At 41.2% G+C, this 23,714-nt stretch overlaps 2 protein-coding genes across 3 annotated transcripts; one reads left to right on the forward strand and one right to left on the reverse strand.

Annotated features, from left to right (window-relative positions):
- The first annotated feature begins 6,193 nt into the window (after positions 1-6,193).
- LOC127768406 (elongation factor 1-delta 2) lies at positions 6,194-9,961 on the forward strand. Of its 2 annotated transcripts, none has more exons than XM_052293987.1 (8): positions 6,194-6,333; positions 7,071-7,156; positions 7,245-7,361; positions 7,455-7,530; positions 7,751-7,874; positions 8,538-8,645; positions 8,755-8,916; positions 9,797-9,961. In XM_052293987.1, coding segments are annotated over exons 2-8 (675 nt in total). In that variant the 5' UTR covers positions 6,194-6,333; the 3' UTR covers positions 9,799-9,961. The 2 variants fall into 2 exon arrangements, with proteins under 2 accessions (XP_052149947.1, XP_052149946.1); XM_052293986.1 differs by having other exon boundaries at positions 6,195-6,333; positions 8,538-8,651.
- A 2,080-nt stretch (positions 9,962-12,041) lies between these two features.
- Positions 12,042-14,597, reverse strand: LOC127768391 (protein NEGATIVE GRAVITROPIC RESPONSE OF ROOTS-like). Its single transcript, XM_052293967.1, has 5 exons — positions 14,388-14,597; positions 13,563-14,264; positions 12,641-12,848; positions 12,473-12,549; positions 12,042-12,352 (listed from the first exon to the last, which is right to left on the reverse strand). The coding sequence occupies exons 1-4, from the start codon at positions 14,391-14,393 to the stop codon at positions 12,530-12,532; spliced, it is 936 nt and encodes a 311-aa protein (XP_052149927.1). The 5' UTR covers positions 14,394-14,597; the 3' UTR covers positions 12,042-12,352; positions 12,473-12,529.
- Between the last annotated feature and the right edge of the window lie 9,117 nt (positions 14,598-23,714).

A 23,714-nucleotide genomic window follows, 5' to 3' on the forward strand; every position in this document is an offset into this window, starting at 1 on the left:
TAATTAGTACTAATATAAGTATATATAACTAGCAATCACATAGCCTGGGCATCAACAGGGACAGCAGGCACAGCATATCCCTGTGTTTATTCCGATATGTTAACCTTTTCGCTGCAATTCCCAGCACTCAGACGATGTAAAGGTGATCGATCGTGGCATTAACTTATTATTACCCGTCATCTTATCCTGCTCTCTGCTCCTTTGTAAAAGCAGGCAGATCAATAGAAACACATGCTGCTGCGACGACGTATAGAATCAACTGTTCTTGCTCCACTACTTGTCCAGGTGACCAATCTGCAGGAAGCATTTTTGCCAAAGTTTAAGTGACTAATCTTATCCAAGCACCGTACAAGAAAAACAAACAAAAAACAGGAGGAGAAAGAAGGAAGCAACTCACAACGTAACATCTGAACATTACCACCTGTTCAGATATATGCTATGCTACGTGGTACTACTACTACTAGCTTATATATTTTAGCAGTGGCGATCATGGATTGGGCAGTACTGGTCGAATCCCTGAAGAGCATGAGCATCAGAGCTATGATAAATAGGATATGCGGTTGTTGATGGTAGCGGTGGTGCTTTCATGATTGGAGGCATGAGCCTTTGTTGTTGTTCACCTTTGTTCTTGTACTTTCCATTATTCAGGAGATTTGGCCAAATGCAGGGGATGCAGTTTTGGTTCAAAATTTCGGACCCTCCCCTCTCCTGGGGCACAAAACTATCTCGTTCGAATTTTTTTTTTTGAATTTAGAAGATAAATGTTTAAATTCTCCTGTCTGTCTTTTTTCTCTCCTTTAACTTTAAGACGATATGTGTTTCAGACTTTCAGTATGAACTTTGAACAAAAACTGCTTTGGATCTTTGCAAAATCGTTGCCATCGACACGCTTGGGTAGATGATGCCTGGTTGCTTGATCCCTTCTCCTTTTCTGTTCACTTGTTCAGTATGCTAAACTGCACACTTCTGACTTGGAACATCTGGAAGGTCACCCGATGCTGAAGTTGCAGGGCTTATATTTCGTAAAGCCTATATAAGCTAGGTTATTCCTGCTGCCACTTAACATTCGTAGGTAGCATACTCTACCTAAAAATCGATCACTGCAGAGCCCTGAATTCCTGATGATCACATCACTTTTCAGTTATTCTCTCTTATCCTGAGCTCATCGTCGTCGTCATCATCGCTGCACTTTCAGCATTTGCACAAGAGATTCGATCGGTTCTGAGTTGCAGGCAGCTTGAGCACCATGAAGTCCTGTCTCGAAAATATTGGTCGAAAGTGTTAAGTATCCGATACAAAGTGTGCAAGTGGTGTGTTTGTTTAGCACAACGCAACAAATGGAAAATTTTGCTTTTTCCTAACCAAACTTGAACAATCGAGTTAAGTGGTACATGTGATCTCATTCTTCTACATAAATTCTTTATTTGTCCATTAGAATTAAGTTTATCATTTATTTGTCCAATATGCATCAAAAGACCGTTTTAATACATTTTTTTTCTCTCCGTCCATGTTCTTTTACCACCTTAGCCACATGGCCCATATACTACAACTGCCGTTTCATGTTATAAGTCGTTTTGATTTTTTTTTTCTAATCAAACTTCTTTAAAATTGACTAAGGCCCCCTTTGATTCAAAGGAAATTCATAGGAATTTTGGAGGATTTCATTCCTATAGGATTTTTTCCTATATAGTCCTTTGAATCAAAGGAATGGATTTTATGGAATCCTATGAAATTCCTATGGATTGCCTAATGCCATGTAAGTTTTGGAGGAATTCTAACATGAGGTAAAACCTCTTGGAAACTTTCCTTTGAGTCTTTATCTCTCCTCTAATTCTTGTGTTTTTCCTGCGGTCCAATCAAACGACCATTTCTGTGTTTTTCCTGTGTTTTGCAATCCTCTGTTTTACACTTACATTCCTATCAAAATCCTGCGTTTTTCCTATTCCTATGTTTTCTCATTCCTGCGATTCAAAGGGGCCCTAAGTTTATAGAAAAACATAATAGCATTTCCAGCACACACAAAAAAAACATGTTATCAAAATATATTCGATGTTAGATTTAATAAAACTAATTTGGCATTTTAGATGTTGCTAAATTTTCTATAGTCAAACCTAAAGAAGTTTGAGTAAAAAAAGTCAAAGCGACTTATAATATAAAATAGAAGACGAACTATATATTATATTGTTATCTTGTATCCTATCTCATCTAGTTGGGACTGCCCCCATCTGTTCCTCTGTCACCAGGGCATTTGTTCATTGCATCCTCCTTAGGCCCCGTTCGATCTCCCATTTAGGAGAGAGATTTTTGTTGCACGCAAAACGAGAAACCTCATTAGCACATGATTAATTAAATATTAACTATTATAAATTTGAAAAATAGATTTATTTGTTTTTTTAACAACTTCTATAAAAAACTTTTTTTTAAAAACGCACCATTTAACCGTTTGAAAAGCATGCTAACGGAAAACGAATAAGTTAAAGTTTGGAAGAATGCCAAGAAGAATGGCGAGGGAGAAGATAACATATGAGGCTAAGATAGACATTTCTCTTGAAAACAATTATGTGAAAATGAAATGAAAGGGACAAAATAAGGAATAAAAGTTGAGAGGAAGCAATAGGAGTAATCGCATTGATCAACTCTTAGAGCATCTTCAGCCAACCCCATATCCCCTCACCTATAGCAAAATTTTACACACCCCTCCAACCTATCTCTCCTATCACACCCTCTGAATCGAGGGAACTTTCCCAGCTCCATCCTCCCTATTTGTTAGGAGTCCAACCCCCTGCCATGTGGCAAGGTTTCATAGAGGCAAACCTTGGTTATGGCCCCCAACTTTGGAAAATTACATTGAAGTCCCTCAGACCCAGTTCTTTTTCTCTACTCCAAACTAGGGCTGTCAACGAGCCGAGCTCGAGCGAGCTCATCAGCCTAGGCTCGAGCTGAGCTCGAGCTGAGCCTGTCGGAAAGCTCGAGCTCGACTACCGAGCTTGATTTTTAAGTAAAAAAATATATATTTCAAAGGTAATCTTTAAAAAAATAATTAATTTCTAGTTGATCATATTAATAGAAGAGGAAAAAAGAATAAAATAAATATATTATGTCAATATAAGACATACAAATAACATATTTGATCTCCTAATTTATTAAATAACAATAAAAATGATATATTACTAGGCTCGTTAGAAACTCGAGCTCGGCTCGACAAAGCTTGTGAGCTTAGGGAGAGGCTCGGGCTTAGCTCGTCTGGAGCTCGAGCCGAGCTCGAATCGAGCCTAGGATGAGCCGAGCTCGAGCAGCTCGCAAGCCTCGAGCTTTTTTGACAACCCTACTCTAAACTTCAACTTCCTCGTTTTCCGTTAACACGCTTTTTAAATTGTTAAATTGTGCATTTTAGAAAAAACATATTCTATATAGAAGTTATTTAAAAAAATCAAGTAAATCTATTTTTAATTTTATAATAGTTAATACTTAATTAATCATGTAGTAATGAGTTTTCTCGTTTCGCATGCACTGAAAATTTCCCTCCAAACCATGGAATCGAACGGAGCCTAAGTCTCTATACTCAAGTATTAAAAAAAAGCATAGCAACCCCTACTTTAAATGATACTCTCACATTGGCATCCTCCAATTTATTGTGCAAGCTCCATCACTGTCCCTACCATTAGTTACCTCTCCCGACCATCCTCATGTACTCTCATGAATCGTTTGTGCGTGATAGAGTCTCTGTCATGCCATGTTCCACGCTCACCATGACCTCTACCTAGCGTTACTACTGAAGGATCCTAACCCCTTGACGCCACTACATCAAACCTTATGTGGGCTTTCCAATATCCTGCCTCCATAACCTCCCTCTGCTATCCTAGCTACTACAAGGTAACTAGCCTTCTATGATGGCCTACTTTCACTACAAATCATATTCGGTGCACACAAGACTTTATGACAAAATTCATCATCACAGAAGGTGTGTCTGTGATCACCTCCTGTGTCAAAAGGAGGTGTTTGTCACAAACTTTTATTATGATATGGCATTTGTCATAGCATTTGTAATGACTTAAACCATCATAAACCAGTTGATGCATGCTGCCACATTTACCAGTTATTACCACGTAATGACTGTTGACGGTCGTTAAGTGCAAACTTTAACCATCACCTCTTAAATAAAATATATCAAATATATTATCAAAACTTAGTGGTAGAAGTTTACTACTAACCACTTCCACTAGTTTTGATAAATATATTTTCAGGGTTATAAATAAGGCATACATTATATCTTTGGGGTCGTGGGATATACGAATACGGTATCTCCTCATGTATACATGAAGGTAGCCTCCAAACTAAGGAAAATGATCGATCCACAAGGAAACCGTCTTCCCAAATAGAAGGTGTTAGAGTCCTATTCGGAGGAGATAGGAGATTTGTGATCCCGCACGTTGAAAGGTATCTCCGAGTTCTACTTTGAGGTCAAGATAACCTACGATATAAATACAGGACCCCTGAGGGGAGTAAGTCATCGAATCTTAACGCAAGACAACCGCCATAAAAGAAACAATCCGGAGGACTCGAAACCAACTCGCCGGTGGATCTCGTTTAGCTGTTCTTGATAGGGATCTTGTCAGTAATCTCAAGGTTCCAATGTTTTCTATTGTAATCTCTATGATTTTCTCTATAATCCCATATAAACTGGATTAGGACTATTACCTCATGCGGGGCCTGAACCAGTATAATCTTTGTCTCATGTGTACTTGATGTTGTATCGTGTAGATTCTCGTACCAAATACTATCAGAATACGGTCCGCGGGTATCACCCGTCGACATATATGTATGTAGGTTATTTAGGGAACATATCATATGTACATAAGCTTTCTATGCACACTAATTAGCAAATGTCACGAAGAATTCTAAAAAAAAAAAAGGACATCTACTCCTTATAGTATCACACATATCTGCAAAGCTTCATATTCAAATTTATTATATTTTAGCCGTAACAAAAAAAGTAAAAAACTAACAGTTTTGAGGGTAAAAATCTGATAGGATTGTCTTTTTTTTGTTAAGGCTAAAATATAATGAATTTGAATATAAGATTTCACACATTATTTAAGGAGAAAACCTGACATACGACTAAAATGAACCTCCAACCAATCATGCACGAGTACAAGGATTGGGAGGGGGGGTGCACAAGTTAGTCAAAACCGACTTAAAATGGGACCAACTCGTCCTAAGCTCCATAACGACCCACCAGTCAGTCTTCTGGCTAAACGATAGGCCAGGAGGTAGGGCCCAGGGGTCGCCCGAACCTCCATTGGTGCCTCTGATCCTGGCCTTCCACGCGGACGTCCCTGATAGTTCCCCAATGACGGTCAAGGGCGCACTGACCTCCACAACCGCCATACAACCGTCATTCCAAGATATAAAACGAGGAGGCCTTCACACTTCACAACGCATAACTTTGAGCTCAAGTAGAGTACAACACACAACTTGATAAGGTGGTCTTAGTCCCATGCCCGTCATCGCCATCTTCGCGCCCGCTGCTCTAGCGGCGGGTGCGGGTGGCAGCGTGGTTGGGGAAGAGAGAAGGAAGAAGACAGAAAAAGGGAGGAGATGGATGGAAAATATGATGAAAGTGGTACGGTCCCAATTTTGTAGAATTCAAGTGGTACGACTACGAATAGACGAATTGTAATGGAATTTATCTAAATATGTATATTTGTAATGGCACGGGTCCAATTTACCCTAGTTTTTACGTGTATGTATATAGTTTATATGTGTACGTATATAGATGGCACCTGCATATATAAACTTTGTATGTATAAATTTTTATATATACGTGTATAAACTTTTATATGTATAAATTTAAAACGAATTGAAAAATTACTTGAGGAGCAGGGCCAATCTGAAAAGGAAAACAAGCACACATGCCTCATACCCCATGTTTTTTTCTCAAGTAATTTTTTAATTCGTGGGTTTAATATTTGAAGAGTTATTATACCAGGTATTGTGGTTGAGGGATACGAATTAGATGCGACGTATATTTTGAGGGAGTTTTGTTGGACTTTTTCCATCATACACGAATCAGATTCAGTTCACTAGTTAAGGGAGTCAAGTGGACTTGTTCCTGACTTCTTCCCGTAGTGGATTCAGACCCGGGCTTCTGAAAGCCCATACAGACAACAGCCCAGCATAATTTAGCCCCAGTCCTCGAGTGACGCCCTAACTAAACCCTACTTTACTACTAGTCGTCGATCTCCTCGCGACTTTGCCCGCCGCCGCCGCCGCCGCTCTCCATCCCGCGAGAAGCTCGTCGCCGGCGTCCCGCTGCATCCATCCTCTCCAGCGGTGAGCGCCCGCACGCGTGCACATCCTCTCTCTCATCCCTCTCGTTCTACCCAACACCCCCTATTTTTTGTTTTTTTTCCCCTCGAATTTGCCTTAAACCTTAACTTCTCTCCTAGATCTGGAAGCGTTCCTCTGTGCCTTGTATGTGAACCTTAGCGAGCTAACCTCTCTCGGCAGTCTTGTCTGCTAGCAGTCCGATCTTCTTCGTCATCGATAGGTTTTGATGCTGTCGCGTGCGCTTCTCGATTTCGATTTCTCCATGCCTGTGACTTTGTATCGAAATCCTTGTGTTGCGGATAGGATACTCGTTCTTGGATGATAATCCTTGTAGCTAGATTCGGTGCCGATGTTGCTGGGTTGGGGATTTCAATTCGTAGCTTGTAGGGTTGATGGGTTTCATTCTTGTTCTCATGATTTGTTCAGGTAAAAATGACGCCTCATGTGAATTTGTGTGTGTAAGTACCGTTGCACTTCACCTCTGCTTACAATGTCAATGGAGCTCTATATGAAATATAGGTATGATTAGATCTGTATTGATAGCACAACGTCCTGGTTACTTGTTAGTGATTCGATGGTTGGTTTTTTAGACACCATTTTTTGCTTGTTGGTCAGTGACATGTTTGTTTGATGCTATCTTTGCTGCATGAATTATCGTTAGGTCTTTCTTGCAACTTTCTGTCAATTTATTTTCGAACCCATATGCATATAGATCACCTGATACATTTTGTTGTGACCAGATGGCGATTACTTTGTCCAATGTCAACTCTGAGGCAGGCCTCCAGAAGCTTGATGAGTACCTCCTTACTCGCAGCTACATCAGTGGGTAGGAGATATTGTCATACATGTCATCTCCTTTGTTAAATGTGTCACATTGTTCTTACGCTCTATTAAACCAAACCTTTTCTCCTCAGGTACCAGGCTTCAAAGGATGACATGACTGTTTTCACCTCACTTCCTTCTGCTCCCGCAGCAAGCTATGTCAATGTCACAAGGTGGTATGATCACATCAGTGCTCTCCTAAGATCCAGGTGCGTGCTTGAAAGAACATTTGTGTGTACCACTGCATTGCTTTCTAGTAGTATTATCCCATGGAGCTAATGTGAGTCTGATCAACCTTGCAGTGGAGTTACCGCAGAGGGTGAAGGTGTGAAGGTTGAGTCAACTGCTTGTTCTGTGTCTCCAACTGCTGACCAAAAGGTTAAAAATCTGCCACACTTTTTTCAGGGAAAAATTGGCTTTGTAGTTGCTTGTTAAGGGGCAAGAGTTAATGCGGTGGTATGAAACTTATGCTTGATGATGGATGCCTGCATGATTGAAATATCAGTCGTATCCAATTTGTGTGACATGTTTTGTATCACACTGAAGAAAGTTTAAATATTGCTATCTTGAATGTGCTAAGTATAAGATTTAATATCAGGCACCAGCAGCTGATGAAGAAGATGATGACGATGTTGATCTGTTTGGTGAGGAGACTGAAGAGGAGAAGAAAGCAGCAGAAGAACGGGCCGCAGCTGTCAAGGCTTCTGGAAAGAAGAAAGAATGTATGTATTTCATTGAATTTATGGGGTCCCTGCCCATTGCTGCATTGAGGCACTTACTTTTAGGTAGTGACAAATGGTTGAAGGTGATTAAAAGAGGAGGGTTAAGGCCTTGGGCTTATTAATTCCCAGTTAGTTTTTTGAAAAACTCATAAAATTGGCTGTAATAATTTAAGAAAGTTTATAGCATTCAAATCTTCTTCAGCTGCACATTTGCTTAGTTGTTTTTAGAGTAAAATTCTGAAGTTACATAATAAATACTCCATCCGTTCCAAAATATAAGCATTTCTAGGACTCAATTTTTTTACCATGATATAAGCGTTTCTGGGGCACTGATTCCAATGCAAGGGAATCTGTACATTTTCAGCTAATGACATTCTTGGGAAGGGAGTTTAAGCAATTCAAAAAAAAAATTCAAATTTGACCACTGAAGTGACAAAGAGAATTTTTTCCCTATAACTTAGCTTTTGCTAAGGAACATAGAAATGCTTATATTTTGAAACGGAGGTTACTCATTGCTATCTCTATCACTATCATGCTTGGTGAATTTCACTCTCATTCAGCTGCATTTATGCTATTAGCCCCAAAATTTAATATTGAGGCAATGCTATATGATATATAAAAAATCTTGCCAAAAATCTATTACTAACTTGTCCTTTATTTTAGCTGGGAAATCATCGGTTCTGCTAGATGTAAAGCCATGGGATGACGAAACAGACATGGCAAAGCTTGAGGAAGCTGTGAGGAATGTGAAGATGGAGGGCCTGCTCTGGGGTGCATGTTGTGACTCTATTCTTCAATTTTATTCTGCTAATAAATCCAGTACTAATATGTGCTCTAATGGTTTAATAGTTCATTTTCTAACATAAAATCATTTTTGCAGCCAAACTTGTACCAGTTGGATATGGCATCAAGAAGTTGCAAATTATGATGACCATTGTGGACGATCTTGTTTCTGTGGACAGTCTCATTGAGGATTATTTTTACACGGAACCAGCTAATGAGTTTATTCAGAGTTGTGACATTGTTGCTTTCAACAAAATCTGTAAGTTTCCTGGCAAGTTTGGTGCTTTTAGTTTGGATTTCCAAATAACTGAAACTAATGGTTTGATTGAATATGCAAAACTCTAATTAGTGTAATAAAATTCTTGGACCTATGTGCGTACGAGTCTTTAGAGCAACCAGTGCTGGTGCCAACTAAAATAAACTGCCATGTGTATGACCTAGATTCAGATTCAAGATGTAAGCAGGGTTAAATTGTCCTTAAAAGTCACTGGAAATGGCTCACAACTGATTTTTGAATAAACCTTGATAGCTGTAATTGGCTGGAAATCAATGTGTACCTATCCTTTGCTTTTTCTCCAAAAGTACTTGTGCACATCAGCATCAGTCATCTAAAACTTCGTTAAATAACCTCAAGTTGCCATGAATCATTCTAGTCAGCAATCTATGCGACTTACAACGTATGCCTGAATTAGTGATCTCTTGTCCAATTATATACTCCCTCATTCCCTAAATGTTTGACACCGTTGACTTTTTTAAATATGTTTGACCGTTCATCTTATTCAAAAAATTTTGTAAAATGTGTAAAACTATATGTATACATAAAAGTATATTTAACAATAAATCAAATGATAGAAAAAGAATTAATAATTACTTAAATTTTTTTGAATAAGACGAACGGTCAAACATTTTTTAAAAAGTCAACGGCGTCAAACATTTTGGGATGGAAGGAGTAGTAGTCTTATGGTTTCCTGAGTGTTGATCTGATATGCTGCAATGGTGGCTGTTATGTCACTTTCTTCAAAGTTGATTTGGTTTATTATCAGATTCTTTACCCTACCAGAAAAACCTGACTGATATTTACCTCTAAGTATTTATTCCTGGTTTTTGTGAGCTGATAGCTGTATATATTTTTGTTGCAGAAAATGGAGTCTTGTCGGAGGCAGCCTTACTAAAAGAGGAATGCTATATGCTCATCATCAGAATTTCCCAATGGTTTATGTTTCGTCTATGGACCTTGAGTGTACTGCGAACCAGCGTTTGGTATTATCATGAGATTTAAATCTTGGTTGGACTTGTTTTGGCCAGTTGCCCCCTGTTGGTTTGTACCTATTGATTTTGGAGGTCTTTGTCACATGCCCGTTCAGTCGTTCTACACAAGTAGTTGCCCTTTGCATGATCTGGTATAACAGCTGCACAACTGTTCTCGGCTGATGTACGATAATATTGTCTATATCGTACCTGGTACACCGAAATAGTGGGATATTTAACTATTTTCTACTTTCAAGGTGTGGCATTTAAAAAATTGTTAGTTTATGACATGTGGGTACTTGTATGTCTATGATTTATGGGTCCAGTAACAAATGGTTAAATGTCACATCAATGAGTGGAAAATAGTTAAATATCTCTGAAATAGCGGGGGCAGGCGCAAAGGGTGTCTACTCAAGGAGCAAAATGCAGCTGCACCCAAAGAAAAGTGAGAACTAGTTTCTGAGAAATCTATAGCTATAGCTTCTCAATTTGAATAAAAAGTTTTACTGTTTGGAGAAACTTTTGATTCTATGAGGAGGTATAGCTGCCAAAAACTCTCTTAAAGTGCTCATGGTACTTGCACTTTGACACCAAACGTTAAGCACACCATACAGTTATTTTAGATGAGTATTTTGGTTTACTTGGCTTGCCACATTTTTTGCTTTACCTGGCATAGATTCAAAGCCAAACCTCGTCTAAGGTGTGACTTGCCATTGCGAATTGTTTCACACTTGTTCAAAGGTTTCGAAAAAAATGTGGCAATATATGGGTGTTATCTGAACATGCACTTATTATCCTCAACTGTTTTGTTGAGACAAATCACCCACAGTACAGCACTTGCTAGTTTGCACTCTATAGCAGACTCATGCAAGAGTGTGCCTCTACTGTACTGTGGATGATTTTGTCTCAAAAAAACGATATTTTCAGGATCATAGTCGTGCTGTCGGTCGTGCTGCATCATCGATCGAGCTATCGTTCCTGTGTATGATATTCATTTCAAAATGCTCTGTGCCAAATAAAACTAGACAGAGAGATAAACAGTGTCGAGGTTTAGTTGTTTTAACGTGAACCTTCAACTAAGTATTGTTGAAATTAATCAGTCACCTTTGTATAGTAGAATCATAATTTGCAAGAAACGGTCATTATCAACATAGATAACTACAAGCTATTTTTGTTTGGTATCAAAACTTGCCAACTTCCTCCGAAAAATAATACTCCCTCTTGAATGTTTGACGCTGTTGACTTTTTTAAACATGTTTGAACATTCGTCTTGTTCAAAAACTTTTGTGAAATATGTAAAACTATATGTATACATAAAAGTATATTTAACAATGAATCAAATGATAAGAAAAGAATTAGTAATTACTTAAATTTTTTTTGAATAAAATGGACAGTCAAATATATTTAAAAAAGTTAACAGCATCAAACATTTAGGGATGGAGGGAGTAACAACTTGCCCACTTTATCAAGATTTTACCAAAGTTGGGGCTCTGGCCTACGGTTGATTATAGGTGGTAACGTCTTATTAGCGATAAAAATTAATTTGTAGATAAAACTTTTACATACATATCCTTAGCATTTATGAGCCATCACTGAAAAATAAACTATATGGAGAAAAAAAAATCAAAATCAACTTCGAAATAAATTTTAACATTTAAATTTTGCTAGCGACTTGCAAGTCATATGCCAAACGATGAGACCTGCTTTCTTGTAATTACTTTGTTAGTAATAAACCAAACAACGCTAAATCTACATTACCAAAATCTTGATAATAATCCAAACACACATATAAAATTTGGTGATACCAAAACTTGCAAAGAATATCAAATTTTGGTAAAATATCACCCAAGCCGGCATCATGAATGGCGAATATTTGGCCACGATGCGGCAGCGTTGCATCGCCATTTGGCAATGGCCTCCAGAAACCTTTGCTTTGGTTGCACTTCTCTGCCAAAACTTTTTTTTAACCCAAGAGAGGCAGAGAAGTGCACGAACATTCAGAAATGTGCCGGTCAGTTGCTTCCGATGCAACGCCCAATTGCACATTTTGCAGCAGGTTGGTTTTTCCTGTTTTGGCTATATATACTTGTCCCAAGTACCAATGGTACGGTATATTCTCGTAAAGTTTGTCCAACATGCAACTTCAGCAAAGACCAAGGCCCACATGATTTTTGAATCATATATATACGGCAACTTCCATTTTTAGATGGCATAAAAAATATGTTTTCACCTCAGAAACTCAGGTATATATATACATTCACATTCGAAGTGTGCAAAATGTAACTCAAAATTTTTGGGAGGTCTCATGTGCAACCCCAATTTCTGCTTGGTACTTGACCAGTGCTTTCTGTTAATGCATTTCTGCAAAAAGAACTCAAGTGGGCAGAGTTGTCATCTAGGAGATCTCACCATTCTTTCTCCATTCTGATTAATTTTTTACCAGGTATCTGCAGGGGAAAAACAAGTAAACTGTCAACATTGTCTTATGGTCAAATAAATATTTTTTTTTGCAACAACGAAAATCAAGATGTATCTGGCATTCTGGCCTAGTTAGCCATAGCTCTTACCTATACATCACACCAGCTTGCTCCTGCTGTTTCAATTGTCACACTCACACACCCCTTTCATATCTCAAGAACAATATCTGCAAGAAACAAGAGGATCCCCATTGAGTAATGAAAAGTTTGTGAGTGCAAACTCAAGTTCATCAGACCTAGTGTGCTACTACTACTTACATTCAGAATCTGTCCTGTCCCATTTACAACTTTCTTCCCCCTTGTTCTCCTCCTCCTCTTCTTCTTCTTCGCCGCGACGAGGACGACGGCGGCGACAAAGGCGATGGTCATCACCATGTGCATTGTTACCCTCCAAGAAGTATGTCCTAGACGCCGGTGAATTGCTCGGCCGGGCAGCGATCTTCTTGCCGAGCACCGTTCGGAGAAACTGTCATCCATGGAACAGGGTTGACAGAATGTTCAGAGACATGGGCCTTGCATGGTGAGAGTAGGGTGAAAACGGTAACGGAAATTCCCGGCTGACCGGCGTTCGTTTCCGACTTTCTATCGGCCGAGCCATACGAAAATGGTAATCGACCGAAAAAAATATGGAAATGGTAAAAAATATGGAAATGGAAACGGAAATGGTTTTGATGTTATACCGATCATTTCCGTAATTACCATATTTTTATGGAAATTACCGTTTCTTATAATATGGTAATTACCGTATTTCTAAATATGTTGATATTTGTAGGGCATGTCTCTACTTTACCCACAGTTTGGAAGATTGATTGACTCTTCAATCAAATCTCTAACTTGAGTGCATGGCTAAAATGGAGTTAATTTATAATTTATATAGTATAGCTTGAATTCATTTGCACGTATAACATACTTATGTAAAATTAAATATATGTTCTCTATAGTTTAATGTTTCCGTATTTGTTACCGGTTTCTGATCTGTACCGACATGTTTCCGTCTGTATTATTCCGTTTCCGGTTTTCCGATATTTCTGATATCGTTTTCGTTTCTGACTTTACGGTTTTCGATTTTATTTACGAGAAAAACATAATTATGGAAATGGTTGAGACTGCTTTCCGACTGTTTTCATCGCTAGGTGAGACTGATGAATTGATTGCATTTTCGCTGTGTGTGAAATTATACCTTCTCCATTGATGATTCCGTCGGGTCCTTCAAGCTCGGAGCCGGCGCGAAGCCGCCATGGCAGACGAACATCTTCTTGAGAAGGAATTTGAATGACTTGTTCTTGATGTCGCCGCCGCTGGTGGTGGTGTTTCTGGTGTTGCCGTCGACGAGAATGTCCTTGGCCTTGGTGAGTATCATCTTGGTGCCCGGCGAGAGGCCGACGGCGGCGGCGGCGGCGCCTCCGCCGCCGTGATCGCGCTGTGCTCTCCTGTCCACCTCGAGGCTGGAAGGGCAGTTGAGGAACATGTCGAGCGGCAGGCCACTGTCCGCGCCGCCGCCGCCGCAGCAGGTGGCGGTGGCGGCGGCGGTGGCGACGGCCTCGGAATACTTCTTGGACCTGGCGCGCAGGAGGAGCCTCGCCAGCGCGTCCTGGAGCTTCCTCACCTCCTCGACGCTGAACTCCGGCAGGTCCTCCTCCTCCTCCCCCTGCTCCGGCAACTCGTCGTTGCCCAACGTGCCGATGGAGAAGAGATGAGTCGCCGGAGTCGGCCATTGATCGCCGGCGAGATCGTCAGGAACAACCTGCTGATGCTTCCTCTCCTTGCCTGCCGCAACGACCGCCGCGACCACCGAAGGATTGCCGTTGCCGGCGGCGAGCCCTCTGCTCTCCGCCGCCGCCGACGTCCTCCCACCCAGCCTCCCCTGCACCCAGCTGACGATCTGCGGCGCAGACGAAGGCGAAACAGAATTGTAAATGATCTACTACATTGTGCCACACAAACATTGAAGAATATCGCATGGTCTTAGCTTGGATTTGCAGAGACAAAGATCACACTTGCTTACCCCCATGAGTGACGATGAACTGATGTGTCTCGCTCCAAGAAACCGTGAGCAATCAATGCCGCTGCGCTGCAAAATCGAACAGAAAACGATGCAGCAGGAGTGGCCAAATGGGCAGAGGTGAATCAAGCTTGGATTTCAGGAGTAGTGAGCAGCGGTGACAAGTGTGAAGTGATGAGCCCTGTTGGTACTTGGTGGGTTGGGTATAGTCGGGTCCCCTCCTCCTCTCCCCTAGCATTGCAAGGGGGGGTTAGTTATATAGCTCAACAAGGGCACTTGCATGCTTCACCTTGTACTGTGGCCAAATTGCACTACACCCAGTAGGGGCATTGGCACATTGGATGCAATGTATGCAGATGTGGTATGTTCCATGTTGTTCAAACCCACGGACTGACGGTCTGCTACTAGGGATAATCCTGTGAGTCAGATCAATCTTCAAGTTGCCACCTTGCCAATGGGCAATGGCCTCGTGCCGATGAAGAGCTTGTCTGAGGGGTGTTTCTCGCTTGTTTAGGGAGTATTTGGCAGTTCACTGACTAGGATCGGAGGAATATCCGGTGAAAACTAGAGGTTCTGTCTGTTTGGTATAGCTTCCGATCCAAGATTTCTAGGAACTTAGTCATTTCTAGCACTACAAGGCCTGGTTTAGTTTCTAATTTTTTTTTCCAAAAACGTTATATCGAACCTTTGGAATTAGTCTATGATTAACCATTAGTGCTATAGTAATCTACATGTACTAATGACGGTTTAATTAGACTCAAAAGATTCGTCTCGCAGTTTCCAAGTGAGTTATGAAATTAGTTTTTTCATTCGTGTCTGGAAACCTCTTCCGACATCCGGTCAACACATCTAATGTGACACTCAAAAATTTTCTTTTCATGAACTAAACACACCCTAAATTCAAGGATTTGAATTCTACAAATAATATTTAAATGAGTTATTTTGTTTCTACTTTAGATAAATTAGATAAAATATAAAATTTTAATTAATATAACTTTTCATACAAACTTAAAATTCGGCATCGATCTATATATAGACATGTATCAAATAGGCCCAAAGTGAAAACCTGACCCTAAAAATTCTATAAATTTATAAAAAAAATATTAATAGGGATAAATAGACGTTGTTTCCTCCACTATCCTTACCTAACCATACCATATGCGATTTGTGGCTTATCACAACAAATAAACAGAATATTTATGGGACTATATATGTGATTTAAATGTGAGATCGACTGGCTAGGATGGTGATGATAATATCAAACAATTATATAGGAAACTACTGCAGTTGGGGCATCAAAACAAGCTAGCACCCATATTCTCCTGGTTCACATAGGTTTTGCATCGATCTCCTTCTTGATGAATGCCAGGGTTTTTACACAATATTTTTCTTATGAACAGATCACCTTTTAAGTAAGTACCTTACGGAAGTTTGATTAAGTATTTCCTCTTTGGTGGTAATTATTGCGAACATAAAGGTTGTCTAGGTACTCATTAGCAACTATCAGTTGTTATTGGCAGGAATTGACATCTGGTAGTAATAAATAACAATTATTAAGTATAATTAGCGATGTTTCAGTTATTATTAACGATTGTTGGTGATAATTGCAGATTATTAGTAACTGGTGATGATTTTGAACATTAAAGTTTGACTTTGTTGTGAAAAGTGAGTCTACCATGATGTCGACCAATGTATCACAATACATATGCACTATCAATGAAATAAATAGCTTTTCTAGTAGATGCACAATACCATTCAATAAACGAACATCAGTTCTCATTCACATATGGACGTTGTATATATGCATTGTCAAGCTTTGGGTGGATGGAGTTAATGAGAGGTCATTGGGATTTTTACAGTGTTTGGTTCGTGGGCGAGAAATCCGGCCATGGATAGGGTGTCCACCCAAGAAATATTCTTTAAAGATGTTTGATGAGTGTATCCAAATAATTTCATCCACCTTCGCTAACATTGATCATTAGTAACTAACTAGTGATAATTAGTATGTTTTATTGTTAGTGATTATGATTTCAAGATTAGTGCTGATTGGCAAGAGCATGACATTTAATTAGGATTATGCGGGGCGCAGGTATGAATAAATTTAGAAGACTAGCTTCTAATCAAGTGTAAAAACACCCGTTTGAAATGAGATTGGGAGAGATGACGTGTGGTGCCATCTGTGACGGGTGGTGGTTTTGACCATCACAGATGTCTGTGACAGGCCATCACTATAATCCATTAAAGATAATATAACACTTTGAAATATAAACCATGTGGGCACTCATTATTACTGGTGATAAATACAACCCTAAAAAACGAGAAACCATTTCTAACGGATCTTTTTTTTACTTGCCACTGGCCAGTTTAACCACCATACCACCTTATCTTTCATCTCTAGTGAGACCACACACTGAGACCAAGCACCATATCCTTATCCTCCCAATTCTTTCATCTCCCTTTCCACAGAGACCCCACGCTTGATCACATCTAGTCAAACACGACAGTCCGCTCGCCATCAACTCCAACGAGGGCATCGTCCTTTTCACCGATAGCCACCTCCTCCGCCTCCGAGCACCGGCTGCCATCTCATCGCCTCCTCGATTCTCCTGTTGCCATCGATCTTCGGCCACCGCTAGCTCTGCCATGGCCAGCGTCCATGGCAGCGTTGTTGGGCCGTGATAACCGTCCTATTCGCTCTCACTACCCTCCGCCCTGCCACCGACTCCTCTTCAAATTTGCCCCCCAAGTGTTGGTGGATCCTTCCTCCCGATTCTTCCATCTTCCTCTCCATGGAGACCCCACGTGTGATCACATCTCTTGCCCTAGTCAATCCACAATGCTCCGCTCACCACCAGCTCCACCGGGGATGCTGTCCTCGTCGCCGATAGCCACCTCCTCTGGCCCCAGCACTGGCTGCCATCTCATCGCCTCCTTGATTCACCGGTTGCCATCGATCTTCAGCCATCGCTAGCTCTGCTGCGGCCAACCTCCACGACAACATCCCGGGCCGAGATAACAGTCCTATTCACTCTCACTGCCCTCCGCCCCGGACACTGTCTCCTCGCCTAATTTTCCCCATGTGTCGGCGGCCGCCTCCTCTGTTCCCATGTGTTGGTAGCTGCCTCATCCGCCTTTAGTTCCCAAGCGCTGGTGGATTTGGTGGCGGTGGTGGAGTTGGTGGGCAGTTCTAGCCTCCACCTTAGGGATTGGCGGATTTCATCATGGTGGTGGAGTTCGTTGGCAATCCGGCCTCCCCGACCTCGAGGACCAGTGGATCTGGATAGCAGGGCGGTGGTGCTAGTGGCAGAGAGGGAGCACTGTGGCAGATAGCAGGTGGACGAGGTTGGGTACAACCACTGCAGCAAGGAAAATGCCTCCTCGTCCAAGTCCTCCGGCCCCTCCTAGTCCAACACCACCTCCTTCAAGTCTGCCGCCTCTTTTTCTCTCGCGAAACCTTCCGATGCCACCCTCCTCGCTGCTCTGCAGCTCACGTCCCACTTCTTCTTCACTTCTTTCGGGTGTTCTTTTTCCTAAAGAAAATTATTTGAGCCATTTGTTTGCAAAGATCTACCGGTAGGTAGCATGTGTGAATTAATTAAGAGTATATTTTTCATCTGTATCAGAGTAGAAATTTTTTTAGATTAGTAAGATTGAGTATTTGCTTTATTGTTAATATTGAGTTCGTTTGCTATGTATAAACCTATATTCAGCTTTGTCGAAAGCTAGGGCTAGGGATCCATTTTGCTTTTTTAAAATTATTTTTCGCATCTATGATGGGCCACAATATACCACACGTTAAAGGTGTATGTTGCCACTAATGGGTGGTCTCTTATCCATCACAGATGTCCATTACCACTAATAGGCTTTCACTCATCAGAGATGAGAGGTTGAGTTATTACTGACCTTTATCTGTGATGAGAGGCCTACCTATCACTCATAAGGGTTTAGACCCGTCACAGATGACCTGGTCCGGTATAGTGAATGCTAATAGCCTAAATGGTGGGGTAGTTAATATTTACTTGTTAGCACTAGTGTTCTCTTTCACACAAACACAAAAATTTCCAAATCTTACAATAATTGTCCCAAAATAACCTATGTAATCAGCTGAAATAATGGCTGAGGACACCAATGCAATCATATCACATCACGGATGTAGGTCCTACTGCACGCATCACATCACATATCGAGTTCTAAGGGCATGTTTCGTAAACTAAGTTACCATAACCCAAATTGTTAAAGGTGTTGACAAGCGATACAAAATGTGGCCAATAAAATATTACCAGGGTTTACCTCAGAATGAACATGTTTGTGAGAGCCAGCGAGTTAACATGTGTGACTTGATGAAGTTGGAAAAAAACGGTTGCCTAATAGAGTGTGTCACATCTAACATTCAGTGTGGAAAACTGTGGCTATGAACTAAACATGCCCTATTTTACAAGCTCCTATTATCTAAATAACGTCCTGATACAGAGAACCATATACTCTAGTTGATGCAGACACAGTAATTGTATATCTAGAAAGTTTTTTTTGTGCCCCTAGTTTATGACCCTAGCTATGATATATCAATATAGGAATGATAAGTTGTTTTTCTCTTATATTAAACCAAGAGTGATAAGCTGATTGATCAAAGAGATCTATCCATTGCTCGAATTAGCTTATATGCAAGATGTATGTGTTTTCTTCCAGATCCAGTGCAAAGGACAATGAGCCCACATGAAGGCGGTCTCCCCGTACATGTTGCTTTTGACGCATGCACTGATGCAAGCATGCATCTACACACCCTACACTTCCACTTAAACTTCACATGGCGTGATCATATCACCTATTGTTTTTAGTGCAAACTACCTATCAGATGCACTCCACTAAGCTGGGCGCACACTACTAAATCATCTGCTAACTACACGTAGTACAAACATAGGCTAATGGCAATGCATTGAGGTAATTATAGGCATTTTCTTAGCTGTTTGTGTGTGGTCCCTTTAGAGCAGCTGTTATATGTGGTGTTGTTTTGGGACAGCATTATGCTTTAAAACCTAATTCTTGGGGAAATACTCTTCAAATGCAATCATGAGTTAAATATGCCTGTATGCACTCAATACATTAAATTATACATGTTCCAAATCATCATATCACTTCAATTTTTCTTTTTGAAAACTATCAAATCACTACCTTCTTTATCTATCTAGTCTGCTGACGAATCCGGCTATCGATCGTGTTCATGCATGAACCCATTCTGCACGCTTACTTTTTAAGTGCTATAAATAACCATACAAACTCCCCGCAAAAAAAAAAAACCAGACAAACTACTGAAAATTAAACTATACTAATTTCATTTATTAAGCAGTAGACGGAAAAAACACAAGCCCGTTAATAAATAAAAAAGAAATAGGGCATACGGAGTAAAACAGAAAAATAATTATTACCCTGTTGTTATTTTTTATAAAAGGGGAAAGCTAAACACCGGGATCTCGTTATAAGGCATGGGAACGAGATGTGCCGCTCCGCTTCGCATCTATCACAAGCAGCGGCCGCTCCTTCTGTTCCCCAGTGTCTCCTACTCCTTCTTCTCTCACTGCTACGAAACGATTTGGTATATATGAGAATCCCTATAGTTCATAGGTGGACCATAATTAGTTGCGTCTGCAAAAATCAACCTCCATTTTCATATACGGCACCTTAAGAACCCGCATCCAAAAATCTATTTTCGCAGATGGACCTCTTAAGGGGATGAATGAAAAAAAATGAGTTTATTTTCGCATGCGGTCCTCTTAAGGGGCCACAGCAAAAAACTATTTTCACATACGAGCCTATTAAGTGTTCCGCATGCGAAAATACCCCTCTCCTCCACATATTTTTTCTCCCCTCCTCTCTCTTTTCCCTCTTAGTTGTTTTAAATTTTTTCACCTCCTCTCCTCTCTCTCTTCCTCTCCTCTCTTAATAGTATTATTTTCACCTCCTCCTCTCATCTCTCTTTCTTCCTCTCCTCTCCTCTCCTCCAAGCGGCCGGGAGAGGGTGGAGACGGCGGTGGCCGGCTCGGCGACCTTGGGCAGTGCCGTCACCGACGAGGAGGTGACTGGGAACGGGCAGCGGGCGCCTCAACGACCTTGGGCGGCACCACTGCCGCCGATGAGGAGGCGACCGGGAGCGGCTCCATCCCTGTCCCCACTCGGCGCTGTCGCCGCCGATGACGATGAGAAGGAGGCGACCGGGAGCGGTTGCAGCGACCACGATGGTGGGCGGTGGATCCGGTGTCACCCTCGAGAAGGCCAGATCCGCCGCCCTAGGGCACGGCTGCAGTGACGGCGGACGGCGAGGGCGGCAGATCAGGCAACGCCACCCTTGGGATGGCCAGATCCGCCGTCCTAGGGAGCGGTTGCGGCGGGCAGCGATAGCAGACTGCGAGAATGGTGGATCCGGCTACGCCGCCCTCAGGAGTGTTGGATCTGCCGCCCTAGGGAGCAGCTGCGGCGACGGCGGACGGCAAGGGTGGCCAATCCGGTGGTACTGCCCTCGGGAGAGCTGGATCCGTCACCCTAGGGATCGGCTCTAGCGGTGACGACGGCAGCGGCTACCTCTGGCGACTTCAGGTTTCGGCCAGCAACGGGCTATGGTTTGGGAGTTTTGGTGTTTCCGAATTTTTATTTTTTTTCTCTGAATTTATTTTTGCATGCGTTTGGTATAGGTGATCGCAAGCGGTTGCGCTGGCCGCATGCAAAAAATCTGATTTTCACAGGTCTTTGGGCGCATGTGGGCCATCCGTTCGCATGTAAAAATCACTTTTGGCCACATGAAAAAAACGATTTCTGTAGTAGTGTCTATGTCGCTTTCTACTGTTCCCTCCTCTCTCCACTTCTCCTCCCCTCACCTAGGTCATTGAGGGGAAGAACGGGGAGTCCTCCTGCTCCTCCCCTTTGCTTGATGCTTCTCTTCCTCTCCCCTGGAGTCGAAACAAGGGGGGACGAGGAGCACTGTAGTCGTCGTTCCAAGACAGAATGGGGAGCAGTGCCTCCTTCACCACAACTGTCGCATCAAGGGAGTAAGCGTCCAATGTCATCGAAATCACACACCTCGCAGTTCACACAATGGGCTCCCCATTTGCTCGTCTACGGTGGCTTTGAAACCCCGAGATCCCCGGCCATAAGATTTGGCATTGCCGAGCTCGTCATTGTCGTCTCCAGGTAGGAAAATAGCATTGATAACCATCTCCATCCCTTCTTCTCTTCTCACCTCAGCTCAATCTTATATCTGATGGGTATCGGCCGATACTAACGGGTATCAAGTCTAGTACCTGACAAGTATCTACTAGTATTGACAAGGTATCTAGTACATGATGGGTATCAGCTAATGGGTATCGGATGATACCTATGGGGTACCAGATTAGAATTTGATACATGCTTGATATCATCCCATCCGGATGAGATCCTGTGGTATAACAACCCCTTTGAAAAAAGACACGTAGGATAAGTCTACAAAATTTATCATTTAACTATGGTTTGTTCTAATTTTCATCCCACAACTAAAAAATTACTAATCACTATTTGTCCTTCACTAGTGTTCACAATTCAAGGATTGAATACAAGAACAAGCTTAAATTAGGAATACCATTAAAAACAAAATCTTTTCATGGAATAAAAAGAATTCTCAAACCTGATGGAGTGTAGCTAGTCGAACTGCCTCATAGCTGTCAATCAGACCATCGCTACGTCGCTGGTCTAACTGGCTTATACATTCCGATCTGGCTGTCGAGAACAAGAAAAACACAAACCTAACTTACAAAGGGCATCTAAAAGTGGATAAACTTTATTGTATCAAGTTATACTTACAAAGGGAATATAAAGCATTCCTCTCTCAATTCACGAACTAGAACCGAAGTCTTAAAAAGAAACCAAACTTTTCTCTCCTAAAAGTTGCCCACTACACCTTACTTTGAGCCTCGACCCCTCATCTAATTATACCGACAAACATGCCACGAATCCAACTAGAACAAGGAATCCTAATTACATAGGAAACATCTCAAAACAAGGATATACACATCCCTGTACATCTTCAATCTCTAATCTTCCTAAACTTGGACTCCAATCTAAATTTGACTCCACTTCTCATACGCACAAAACTCTTCTTGCATGCCATATGGAAACTTCACCTCTACGTGCATTGTTCTCTAGCCTTAGTATTATGCATGATCTTCTTGACCATCTAGACCTCAACTTTTCCCAAGCTCAGTCTCGATTCATCACCGGTAATACTCCCGAGGCCTCAAGTAACAACTACACATGAACAAACTAAGAAACCATATCCAAGCACAAGTTTTTTTATCAACTTGACTCAACAATGGTACACAACAATATATCTCACGCATAGAAACAAACTAGAAGTAATAAACATTAAGCAATCAACATGTTCCATAAAATCAACAAGATACCGACTCCAAACAGGAGTATATCGTTCCCACTGTCGGGCTACCTAGTCTAACCGCTCAAACACCTATGGTTAGACCACATCTATCCGGCCAGTCTGACCGCACAAACACTTCCAATCTGACCCGCCTTACCACGCCGGTCTAACCTCAAGCACCCTGGCACCTTGCGACCAAAACACCACTTGATAACTATCAACACAACCCTTTATTTATTACATTTGACAATTGTTCATAAAAAAACTAAATCATCACATGATTTTACAACAAATTCATCATTGGGCCTAAATTAAGATGATTTTCGATGATGTGGCATCTACATAGGTAACCTGTTATCATATTGTCTCATACACGATATCAACAGTTAACAGCAATAAAAAAAATATGATATAGATGTTTGTTTCAGTTGGTAGAACGAGAGTATGCTACTTCTATTTATCACGAGAAGGCATCCCATGTTTCTGAGTTCAAGCAATTAAGCTAGTAAGGAACAAGCATTCTTTATCTAAAAACAATTGATGTATTTGTTTCTGAGATATTCTGCATAACTATCATAATATTTATTATTTCAAATGGAGCATTAGGATATAGTTTTGGAAACATATGGAGAAAATTCCTAACTGCACATGAGTTTTGCCTTAATCCCTTATACACCCCTTAATTTTGTCTCATTTCCTACATAATCTTGAGTTTTTATTTTGATCACCTTGTAGGATCGAATCATAAGAACTAAGCCAACCAGAGGGGGGGAGGTGAATGGTTGGTATACCCAAAAACCGAAACTTTTAGCGGAAATAAAAGTTACCCTCAAAATCGATGAAGATCGGTCTGACCGAGATTGATCTGCCGATCTGACCGAAGCATAGCCGCCGGTTTGACCGGTGTTGATCTTCCGATCGGACCGTCCTGGAAT

Source organism: Oryza glaberrima, chromosome 3 (assembly GCF_000147395.1).
Source record: "Oryza glaberrima chromosome 3, OglaRS2, whole genome shotgun sequence".
NCBI lineage: Eukaryota > Viridiplantae > Streptophyta > Magnoliopsida > Poales > Poaceae > Oryza > Oryza glaberrima.